At 37.1% G+C, this 12765-nt stretch overlaps 1 protein-coding gene across 3 annotated transcripts in view; it reads right to left on the minus strand.

The window, feature by feature from the left end:
• Positions 1 to 3731: 3731 nt before the first annotated feature.
• The window catches only part of Psmd14 (proteasome 26S subunit, non-ATPase 14), a 109508-nt gene continuing 100474 nt past the window's right edge, over positions 3732 to 12765 (minus strand). For all 3 annotated transcript variants that reach the window (XM_045147432.1, XM_004651881.2, XM_045147433.1), the window contains 2 exons: positions 6678 to 6740; positions 3732 to 4145 (listed from right to left, as the gene is read on the minus strand). In XM_045147432.1, the coding sequence (XP_045003367.1) occupies positions 4047 to 4145; positions 6678 to 6740 (162 nt within the window). In that variant the 3' untranslated portion in view covers positions 3732 to 4046. The remainder of the gene's footprint in view (positions 4146 to 6677; positions 6741 to 12765) is intronic.

Genomic DNA, 12765 nt, shown 5'->3' on the forward strand with positions numbered 1-12765 from the left:
GTGGAGGCGCAAAGCAGCAGCTCACCCACCCATCCACCCACCTTGGGAAGGTTCGGTTTCCTGGTAGAGTACAGAAACAGTGACAATCTATGATCTCCTTTCTAAGTTTTGAAATAATCATAAGCTCTTGGGCTGAAGTGCTTTAATGTATTTGCAGTGATGTTTACTGGGTCTTTACTAAATATTTTATCAGCCAACTTGGTTGCAGATTATCTGAAGAGTATCTAAATGGGGGCAGGCGCTCTCCATCCTTTGGGTCCCACTGCCTTTCCTTCCCTCCAAGGTGGTGACTTGGTGGCAGGTTCAGAAGCCTTGCCAGGAAAAGAGGGCTGAATCCCAGGTGCAAATGGGCTCGTCAGAAGCGCTGATCTGGGGACACAGACTGGATGTGGTGTCAATGCAGTGATCTTACTGAAGACACACGTGTGTGTGTGTGTGTGTGTGTGTGTGTGTTTACATAACCCGGAGAGACGAAAAATAATCCATGCCAGTAATATTAAAAGGAGGGGAAAAAAGCCAAGAAGGAATAGTGAAAATAATATTTGTTGGCAGAAATTGCACGAGGACCAAAGCAATTTAGAGGTGTAGGGAGCAAAGATCTCCTAGTACCTGTTCTACCCGGAGAGAGTCCAGGCGGTCGGCCAGTACAGAGTGCCAGGAGCACCTGACACTATGTGCCCAAAGCTGCTCCCCGTGTCCCTGCAGCCCTCCTGTGGCTGTCCTAGCGGGCCGCCTGCTGCCGTGCAGGACGGGCCAGGGCGCGACGCCCCAGCGCAGTTCTGCCCAGCGAGGTGGCTCCGCCCCAACCTGAGAATCGCCAGGCGAGAGTCTGGCGAGGACCCCGCCTCACTCTTCTCATGTCTTGGTGGTGCCTCTGCCTTCAAGCTAGCAGACCACCTCCCTTGGCCAGAGCATCTTCCCCAGACAGCGGCGCTGGGGACACTGGGTGGGTGTTGGGCACGCCAGCGGGAGGGCTAACCCTATTTACAGCGTTGAGGTTGTAGGGTAATTTGGGATGGAGCGGTCAGTGCTGAGCGCAGACCGAGCCACTCCCCGAAAAGGGCTGGGCGTTTGGCTGTCGAGGAGACCAGCTGCGCCTCAGGCAGGGAGCCGTGAGCTAGCGAGGCGCGGTACTGGCGGCCCTATGCTGGACAGGTTTAACGACCAGATGTCTCAGACTCACGTCGAAGCAATTTGCTGGGCGGAAAATAAAGCCAGACCCATTTTTCCTTTTGAAAAGAAACCTCAGCTCCTGGCAAGGAAGCTTCATCAACGGGCAGGCTTTTTTAGCTGTTAAGGCATTAAGGGGCCAATGGGAAAAACAGCTACATCACTTGACTCCCTTAACTACCCCTAACCCCTGCCCAACGTGTCCTCGTAGTCTTTTAACCCATTTTGTCCAGCTGTTTTCCTCTTGTCCATCATCAACTTCTGTACTCAAGTGCCTCTCCTCCTGCTGCTTCCAAGCATCATTTTCCTTCCTCGGTGGATGGACACAGAGCTTTAAGTATGTATGAAGGTGAGATACCACCTGGGCTTCCCCTCACCCCCCAGCTTTTGCCCTTCTCAACAGTGAACTGGTCCCTTCAAGAATGCTAAAATGGCGGTGTTAACATTGTAAAAGGACAAGAAAAAAAAAAAATCAGGTAAACCTTCTCTAGTTTTTTAGGAATGGAAGATAAATGTACACTCTGACCCACTTTGAATAATCAGTACAAATTTCCGTGATTCCTCACAAACAAGCCTAGCCTTGCAATTTTTGTATGCTCAGAAGGAAAACAAGGACTCTTCCCCATCACTTCTACTGTCAATCAGTTCTCAATATGAACTGCACATGAGCCCTATCAGAAGTCTTGTTAGTGTAGGCCTGGGTTAGGGTTTGAACTCTACATGAATCTCTGTAAAACAAAGATGTTTTTGGTCCAGGCACATCACACTTAGAAGGGCCTCTCATTGTCCCACAGGGAAGAAAGAGGGACATCTTTGCAGTAGAAGCAGTTGTTTCCAGAGCCATTTAACAGTGTTAATATAAACACTTTGGCATGTGCACATGCACAGTCTTCAATAGCTTATTGAACTTGTGTTTAAACAAGTTGGTTCAATGCCTAAATGGGCCTGGAACATCAGGTTGCTACTAATATAGTTGTACATTTCTAGACAAAGGGTGTTTGGTGATTGTCTTCTCTTAGGTTATCTTGATTTACTTTACTAAGAAAGTAGGTTATTGTAAGAATTTATGGCAAGGTTCTGAAATTGGGAATATTTCCAACATGAACCAAGTAAGAGGAAGTGATATGTAACTATGGGAAATTCAGAAAGACCATGTGGTCAAATAGGGCAAAAGACAGATACTGTGTAAGCTTTCCCAGTCACAGATAATGAACTCAGGTTTGTTTTTTTTTAACTAAGTGAAAAATAAACCAAAAATACACACTCTTTTAATCAGAAAATTAAGAACAGCCTTAGGAATACTGAAGGTTTCTCCTGAGAGCATAATATATAAAAGACATCTTAGCTAGTTCTTATCAACAATACCTGTAAAATAAGTCATAAAAAAGAAACCATATCTCCCAAAACCTGCAGAGAAGTATGACTTAAGCAAAAGGGAAAGTCTAACCCCCATTAAATATTCCTTTTTTTTTTTTTTAAAGCTGCATGAATGCATGGTTCTGATCATGGCTTTAGCATGAGAGGTGCTGGGTCTTTAAAGCAGATGCAATTACAAGTTAAATTTACACACACTCCCTCTCTCTCTCTCTCTCTCTCACACACACACACATACACACACACACGTTATAGCAACAATATACCATGACTAAATCTAAAAGAAACTATAGGACAAGCTACAAGTACCCAGATAACTTCATCAACACAAAATGACACCCTGAAACATACTGGGAGTTTAAGCCCTTTCAGTTTCTGTTAACTTCATTAGGTAACCACAAAAGTCTATCTACAATTGTTCAAGTAAGACAGTAATTTGGTCTATCACAGCATTCAAAACAACTCTAAACCTTAAAATATTCTTACCATATTTTAAGAAAGGTGAAAACTACAATTAAATATTAAATCTTTGCCTTCATACCCTGTGCCACACTCCTTGAGATACCCAGTATGATGATGTACCATGAGAATTAACAGAGAGGAACAATGATCACACAGGAAGAAAACTATAAAAACTGCCAGAGTCAGTACTGACTGAGTACCTCTAGGTTAATTTGAGAACTATGAAGAAAAAAACAACTGTTTATAAGCTCATGCTATTAAATTTGCATTATGACTACTTTCCTCAGTTTGAAGACATTATGTACTTTCTTGACCCATGTTATATGAAAATTTAATGGTGCTTCCAGCAGACGACCTCCAGGTTCAAAACTGTTGGTAGAATACCTTTAAAATATGACACAGTCTAAATTAAAACTGCCCTTTTTTGTTTTAAATGTATTCCTCTGAAATCCTCAAAGCATAATTTTAAGATATTGAATATACCATGCTAGCTTGTGAAAAATACTTTTTTAAAATGTCAACCTTTTTTTTCTGGGTTATTCACCAATGAAGTAGCCATTCATTAATGACAATCATTTTTCATTTGTGTTTTGTCATCATACTAATGTTTTATGTGTTATAAGATCTTAAAATGTAAAGAGAAGCATATCTGTGTGAAATTTCCAAAGCACTACCAAATGTTGTTCTGTCAGTTCCACCAGGTGCCAAAAAGACCTCAGGAGACATGCATTGTAAATGTATTTTATTTTGAAAGCAACAATCAAAATATACTTGTGCTACTGATTTCTTCAAATATTAAATGGGATCTTAACAAAATGTGTCCACTTTGATGTATGTTTGTACAACTTTGGAATCCACAAAGACCTGACTAAAGAAACAGAAGTAATTGCACAACTGAGACCGAAGGTGTTACAGTGCTGCAAATGATGCCAGATGTCTTACATTTAACCAGTATACTTTCAGCGGTCCCCTGATTTTGAACATTAGGAACAACAGAGAAATATTCACTGAAAGTATCACTAATAGATTTCTGTGTTGCTTTATTTAAATACAACAGTGTCCAACATTGCTGCTAAACACTGGACAATATTTGAAGTCATAAGTACATCCACATGTTCTTCCAAATGACGTTTGGGATCCTAAAAGAAAAAAAAAATGTAAGAAAAAGAAGAGTTGCATTACTGGTAGGTCAATAAATAACCTGATCTCCCCCCCACCCCAGGAACTGATGAAATTAGTAACAATACCAAAATCTATATAAACTTAATAACTTAACTTTTTAAACAGATTATACTTTTACTTTCCAAATCTGTTAAAAAGTAACTAAAAAAATATACAGTGAAAGATTAATTTGTACAATCAATGTTATAACTCTGTCAGAGATTTTTATAAAGGGTAAAACAAGGAATTCTAAAAGACAATCATCAGATTTTATAAAAGGTAGTGTTTATATGTGCCTTAGCAGTACATGTATTCTCTACCATTAACATTCTAAATGTTTGCAAGCATGCTTATTGTGATTCAACACAAAATCTCATTACTTTCTTTCTAAATCTTGGTAAAAATATTAACTATGTATAATAATTCAAAAGCAGTGCTTTACATGATTCAGAAATTATTCTTGGATCAAATGTCACTGTAGTTGAAAAATCACATAGAATTTGGATTCTAAAATATTAAGAATGTTTCATCTAGTCATTAAAAAATAAAACATATCACAGACATCCTAATAGTTACAACTCTTAAACATAATCAAATCCATCTTTAAAATCTGCCAGGTTAAAAATGAGACTTAAAATTTCATTGCAATGAAGAACCTGAAAATTAAAATGCTTACTTATATTTATGTTTAAGGGCAAATGAAGTATTTTGCCAAATTTAAAAGCTTTGGAATTATATATATTGCACACAATAACAAACGAAAGCATCATTTCCTTAAGGGTATGTTAGAATACCCAAGACTCTTAAAATAAATGTTCCTTCACTGGATTACTATTTAGCTATACTTTAGTTAAACTATAATTTTAATATACCCATTTCTTTAAGCAATCCAAAGACAGAACAGCCTACAGGTGACTCCAAGTATCTAGACCACAATGTTAGTATTTATTTTTATTTTGGAACTAAGTCTTAATGCATTTTAGGTAAAAGGTAATGAGTAAGACAGCAAGCATAAAGATATGTTGGTTTTATTCTATTACCTACAGTTTTTCTTTTGTCACAAAGTAGGCCAAATTATTTGTTCACTACATCTAAAAACATGTCTGTAATTATTAATTTTGTCAATCATATATTTTCAGTTTTAGTTTTAATTGAGTCCTTCAATTTTGCTGCTGACTGTTAACTATAGCCTCAAAAAGCAATTTATTCAAATAGTGAGTTCTATGGAAGATAAGGCTCCAAGTTAGTGATCTAATACTATATATTAGATGAAAATAAGTAGAAAACTTGAAAACAAGACTGTTATCACATAAGACAGGAAAATTAGATGAACTATGATGCATTTTAGGTTGGAAGTATACTCTTAAATTTATAATATTCGTGATGTACTCAGATTTGATTTCTTCACTTATTATATACAATGAAACCTTTGCCCTCCTAGTCTGTTGGGAGTAATTGGTTTTGTAGTGAATTGGTAACTCATTTATCAGTTATCTACATTACTTCTTGTGGCAGCTGGGTGATTCTTAGAGATTTCCCATCCAAGAATGGTCCTGGCCCAAACCTACATAGCTTGTGAGATGTGATGGGATCAGAGCATATGGTAGGATGGCTGAAAGCAAAGACAGCTTAGTGTCTTGCATCTGAAATATCAAGATTCTGCCAACATCAGCAATATGATAACCATGTTCCATGAAATGGGAAAAAATGTAATCAACATTCTTTAAAAACAGTCTAATTAATCTGTAGATTCCTTTAATTGGTTGGTGTATTTCCTCCTCTCCTCAGATAATGGGGCTAAAAATATGTATATTTATCTTAGAAAAGTAAAATACCCAATACTCTTAATCAGTACAGTCAACAGAATTCTAAACATTGTCAGGTGTATCACCTACCTATTGACAAAATAAGTCTTTAAAAACGGTCACATATAAACCGGGCATGGTGGTGCATGCCTTTAATCCCAGCACTTGGGAGGCAGAGGTAGGAGGATAGTCGTGAGTTCGAGGCCACCCTGAGACTACATAATGAATTCCAGGTCACCCTGGGCCAGAGTGAGACCCTACCTATTAAAAAACTAAAATAAATAAATAAATAAATAAATAAAATAAAAAATAAAAAAAAGTCACAGATGAAGTAAATCTGCAGGTATACTGTACTGACACAATGTACTATTAAAAATGTTTATATAGAAAGCAAATATACTATTTTATTATTTTTACCTGATGTATACTTAGTAAAATTATCTCAGGACCTGAGAGTCTTAATTTATTTTGAATACATTATTGTCACTAATGATCATAGGTACAGACTGGTAATTTATTCTCTCTGGATGACCAAGAAAACATAGCATCAAATAAATTTAATGACCTTTAAAATTGACATCAGATTTAAATGACAGAAATGTACAGTACACAAATAAGAAAAAAAAATATACAGGCCCCAAGATAGTTTTAATTCTACAAGAGCATTTCATCATACAGCTGTATGACCTGCTGCAATTTCCTTACCTGCTTGCCAACATTCTTTATTGCCAGCTGTTCAGGTGTCATCTTATCTTCTTCTTCTACAGCCTGTGAATGAAACACAAAGGAGTTTCAGATTAAGTATGTGCTCTGTTGAATAATCACCTAAACAATGGTGATCATCATTTTCATTCAGAACATATTTTATTCAAATAATTTATTTAGCAAGAAGGGGCAATTTTGCTTATCTTTATAATAACCTTTGGGGTAATAAAAACTATAACCACTATCATTTGGAAACACTCAAATATGTACACAGTACTGGAAAGATATCAAAGTAGATCATTAAATGGTAGTCCTAGCTAGAAACCATATTGAAGTGAGATGGTGGGAAAATGGAAGTAGGATGTAGCCTGCTTTGGCACTGGGGCTATTCTGTTCACTTTTTTCCTTTTCCCACAGCAGTTCCTCCACAAGCTCCCACGTGTTCCTTTCCCTTTCCCTCCTCAACCCAGCCTGTGCATATCCAGTATTTATTATCTCTTAGGATCAAAGAAGTGTTGACTTTTGACCAATCTAACAAATCATATTTTACTCTCTATACATCTTTTACCTCTATAGTACATGTATTCAGAAAAAAAACTCATTAATTCCACATAAGAATCTTTAATAACTACAAAGAAATAATTTCAAGTTAATATTGAAATAATTACATGAATTAAAAATCAAGTCAAATCAAAATTAAGTCAACCAAAAATAACAGCATATGCAAACCACTTTTTACTACTTCCAGAGTTAACTACAAATTCTCATGTGTCTGATGAGAAGCTTGGTAGCAAGATCATTCTGTAATAATTACAACATTTAAATTAGAGCTACCATTACTGGCCTCTCCCAATAATAGCACCAACACAAAAACCTCTATATGGAACATTTTAAAAATTATTTTCTAAAAGGTTATACTCTTATATCCCCCTTCCTCCACTCCTATATATGAAACATTCTAAGCTTAAGAAGCCTTCATCCGAATACTCTGGTGGGGTTTATGGCCTGAAGATAGAAATCTGTACATGGTCTATAATGTATTCACAACATCTGATAAATGGAATGAAAGAAAACAATCGCCAGTCTCTAGAAATGCTACCACAGCCTTTACCACAAAGCTGGTTACAAAGGGTGTGTGCATGGGGTAGAGGGGTCAGGGAGGGGAGGATGAAATGGTAGTGTCAGAAAGCAGGAATCCAAAAGCCCAGGGAGGATTAGATTTGGACACTCTAAACTTTAATAATCTCACAGCTGCCAAATTTCTTCATGTGTGAACAATGAACATGTAGAAAATGCAATCATCAGACATTTCCCATAAACTGGGAAGTTTGGCTGTATTTCACACCTTCTTAATAGTTTTGTAAACAGAGAACTTGAAAATGAGCAAAGATGGCAAGTGTCTAATTTTATAAATGGACAAACTATCTAGAGAATTTTCCCCAGTAGAACCTGCCTACAGAGAAAGATGGTAAATAAGTATTGTATCTACTGATTACTAAGGATATTTATAGCATATTGTTAGGAATTACATTTAAACCTGAAAGAAAGGAAGAAGGAAGGAAGGAAGGAAGGAAGGAAGGAAGGAAGGAAGGAAGGAAGGAAGGAAGGAAGGAAGGAAGGAAGGAAGGAAGGAAGGGAGGGAGGGAGGGAAGAAAGGAAGGAAGAAAGGAAGAAAGGAAGAAAGAAAGAGAGAAAGAAAGAAAAAACAAAAGTCAGTATAACTCTCCAGATCTAGAACTCCAACGGCAGAGAATGTGCTCATTTTCAGGGTCAGGTGTCATTCTATTATTTTCAGTTAGTTATGAAAGTATTTTCTAACTAGGAAAGTGCTTCTCCTACTTTTCAATGTTTTTCATAATAGAAACATTGAAATGTATTAGGAGTATTTTTCTAAGTTACAATTATACTGTACTTTCCTGACAAAAACATACTAGATGAATGGAACAATTCACATAAAATTGTACTCCATAATCGTACAGTGTTAGTTATTCTACACACATGCCAACAACAGTACTAGAAGGAGAAAAGAGTTTGGGAATTTGGCTCAAAATAACAATCTGCATATAAGTAATTAAGAGAATATTTTGGATTAGTGCAAATAGCATAGCTGGAAGATAGTTACAAAGATGAAGGCCAAAAGGCATTCAAAACTTTTAAATCTTATTTGAAAGGACAAACAGGATATAAAAAGCTCTAATAAATTTTAAGAATCTTTTACATCATCTAATCACTTTACCAATTAGTTTTTCTATTCCCAATAATTAAAAGAGAGTTCACAAACTCTTTGAGAAGTACAGATGGTAAAAAGTACTCCCAGCCATGGATGCCATCTGGGAGCTGAGGAGCAGCTGTAGATTTAGGCATATACTAAGGTTGCAAGCCCCATTACAGAAGAGCAAGCACATCTCTTCCATTCTAGGATAGACCACCATCACATCAGAACCCTAAATATTATCTCAATCTACCTATGTTACCTATATCTAATCTACCATCTGGGCAAGACCAGCCTGTCTTCACTCACAGTTCTAATCTGGCTAGTCCCCAGGAAGAATTAAGAAATGGCAGCAGCAGAAACAAATGAAATTCAGGCACAGGCAGTGTCCTCACTAGGGAACTTCTGTGTTTATGGCAACTTCTGTGATTTGGCTTCAAATTTTGCTTTTGCATTCATGCTCTTCGGTTTACTCAACCAACAAAAAAGCACTGAAAATGTTTGTGGCTATTCACACTAGAAACGTTTTTAACAGTTTATCAACAAAGACCCCCAGATGGCTATCCCATCATGCACGGTCTGCACAGTTCTAAGAATTTCTTGGAATTTGATCTGTTATGTGATCATAATCCCCTCAAATGTACCCCATCTTAAAGATATTTCTACTAAACCCAGTAAACATCTTTTTTTCTCCCCTGCTAATGGTCAAGTTTCTGAAATGGAAACTATTTCAGATTTTATTTACCCTTTAACACAGAATGGATCCCTGGCATATCGTTGCCTTCTTTTAAGGATCTCACTGTGCCAATTACAATTTTCTTACCTTTCTGAATTCCTTGAGAGTTACTCCAACTCTGTTTTCTCTTCCAATCCTTGACCTTTACTTTTGATCTTATAATCTCTTATTCCATAGACTTCTGACTATTCCTTTGAGTTCTTCTCTACCAGCACTCTGTGTTCATTCTATTCCAGTTACATACATGCTTTTGGACATCATATGCTATTATTTTGTTTTTTAAAATACTTTTATTTATTTGACAAAGAAATGAGAAAGGGAGGGAAAGAGAGAGAGAGAGAAAGAGAGGATAGGTGCACCAGGGCCTCTAGCCACTGCAAATGATCTCCAAACGCACGTATCCCCTTGTACACCTGACTAACGTGGGTCCTAGGGAATTGAACCTGGGTCCTTTGGCTTTACAGGCAAACGCCATCCCTCTAGCTCATATGCTATTATTTTCATTGGCAAACAACATCTGTGTAACTTCAAGTAGATTTCAAGACATTTTGTTGCTTATGTGGCTGTAAAGTTGACTTTTCAAATTGAGAATATAACTGTAAACAGCCCTGTGGGTTACAAGGGTAGAGACTAAATTTAAAAAATGTACTTCAGCAAGCAAAATGAACAAACATTAAGCAATTTGAAAATTGGGATGAAAGAAGAGGCTCATAATGACATTAAAACTATTTTGCTTACTATTATCACTAAGCATCAATATATACATGCTTTTACAAATGTTAATTTACTGAATTCTTGCATGTGTGCACACATGCATGTTCAGAGGACAACTTTCAGGTCAGTCCTAACCTTTCCCCCAATTTGAAGTGGGGCCTCTCTCTGAATCTTTCTGCTGTTGCTGTTCTTTGCTCTGTGAGCTTCAGGGAAATTTGCCTGTCTCTGCCGCATGCTTATAGAAGCCAGCCATAGCTTCTGGCTTTTTCCATGGAGTCTGGAGAATGAATTTGTGTACTCAGGAGAGAATGGTGAGTGCTTAAGCCACTGAGCCATCTCTCCAGACCAACTGACTTAATTTTTAAGCTCTCTCTACTTGAGGTACATTAGCTCCAGTAATATTTCTATCAAGGAATTTTCAAACTCTTCTTGCTCTCAAGGACCTACTCACATTTGGGCTTGGCTTGCTTGTAACTCTCAAATTATTGTCAACATACAAAAGAGGAAGATACAGGGGTAGGTAAATGTAGCTATCGCTCCTTGTAAAAAAAAAAAAAAAAAAAAAAAAAGGCAGTCCTAAGGACAGGGCTGCAATGAAGCAGGCCATGAAGAGCAGAGGAAATAGTGAAGGAGCCTTTAAAAGGCAGAAGAGCATTTCCTTAAATTTTGGGACTTTATGTTAATATTAGCTGCTATGATTGTTATTAGTTTTACTTTATTTTATTCTTTTGGTCCTATACAGTCCAAGGGAGGCCGCGAACTCATAGCAATCCACCTATCACTGACTCCTGAGTGCTGGGATTAAAGGTATGTGCCACCATGCCTGGAATGATTTGTTTTTCAGTCACAATTTTGGTAGAAAATACAAGTATTCTAACACATCATTCATTCAACAACTATTTATCTGGCACTATTTCTAAGTGTGCTAAAAATAATATGAGATTTTAGAGTTTAATTCAGAGAACTTGTAAATCAGTTATACAACCAGAAGATTAATAAAAATTAATTGGGGTGTTGCAGCACACACCTGTAATCTAATCTGATCATTGGGTTCAAGAAAAGAAGAAGGACACAGGGACAAGAAGATAGAAGGGAGGGAGGGCAGGCAAGGCTAAATGATTCATTTGAAAGGATAGAATACTATTAAAGCATCAGTCTGTTGGTATGGCAAAGGTCTCATTAGTGAAGAGGGTTATACTCAGATCTGTATAAAAAACAGGAGTTGGGAAGAGGCTATGGTTACAAAGAATGTGTGAGGCTAAGAAGCAAGAAGGGGATTGTAAGTTTGAAGCACTGCCAACTATTCTGCATTGTGATAATGTAACTGGGTAGGAGACAAAGCTACAGAAGCAAGCAGAAGGCAATTCAGGTTTGAACTTCACTATAGAGCAAAGACATGTCAGTCTTCAAAGGCTTTCTAAAAGAAAGCTAGGGACATGAACTCATTTATGCTTTTTTTTTTTCCTTTTGGTTTTTCAAAGTAGGGTCTCACTTTAGCCCAGGCTGACCTGGAATTCACTGTGGAGTCTCAGGGTGGCCTCCAAGTCACAGTGATCCACCTACCTCTGCCTCCAGAGTGCTGGGATTAAAGGCGTGCGCCACTACGCCCGGCTTCATTTAAACTTTTTTAATTAAAGTAAATTTTATCTAACATTACATTAGTTACTTCAACATTTAGTATATTCATAATATATAACCATCACCTCTATCCCAAAACATTTCAAAGGAAAACCTACTTAGGCTGTTACTTGCCCAAGTCCCTGGTAATCTTTGTATCTCTATGGATTTACCTAATCTGGAAACTTCATTCAAATAGTATCATACAACATGACTTTTGTGTTTGTCTCTTTTTCACTTAACATGTTTTCGTGATTCAGTTTTTTAGAAAAAAAAATGTTATGGGAGTATCTGCCTATTCAATATCCATCTTTTTAAATAATATAACCATGCTTTTACTACAGGCATCAATGCTTTCATCTAGAAGAGTACATTATATAGACTTTATTGTTGTAGGTATGTACATGTGACAAAGTTCTGCCAATTACAGAAAATGTATAGAACAAGTCCTGAAAGGAAACTGATTTACACCCCTTTGCTTTTTCTTTTCCTCTTCCAATAATGCTGACTAAAGATTTAGCAATTGCATTCAATCCTGAAGATGACCTAAAAGCTAGAAGCCAGTACAAGGAAAGTAGAGCAGAAAGACAGAAAGAATCTGAGTCTGATGACCTAAGTTTCATATTGGCATTAAAGTATGACAGGCACACCCTTCTATAATCCATTGCTAGTTTGAGTTGACACATTCTTAGATATAAGTGAAAAAAAATTCAGGAATTACATTAAAAGAATAGAATTTTTCTATCTTCCTCCTTTGAGATGACACTGTTATCAATACAATACATCTATGTACAACAGAGATCAGTTGA

Source organism: Jaculus jaculus, chromosome 4, assembly GCF_020740685.1.
Source record: "Jaculus jaculus isolate mJacJac1 chromosome 4, mJacJac1.mat.Y.cur, whole genome shotgun sequence".
Taxonomy (NCBI): domain Eukaryota; kingdom Metazoa; phylum Chordata; class Mammalia; order Rodentia; family Dipodidae; genus Jaculus; species Jaculus jaculus.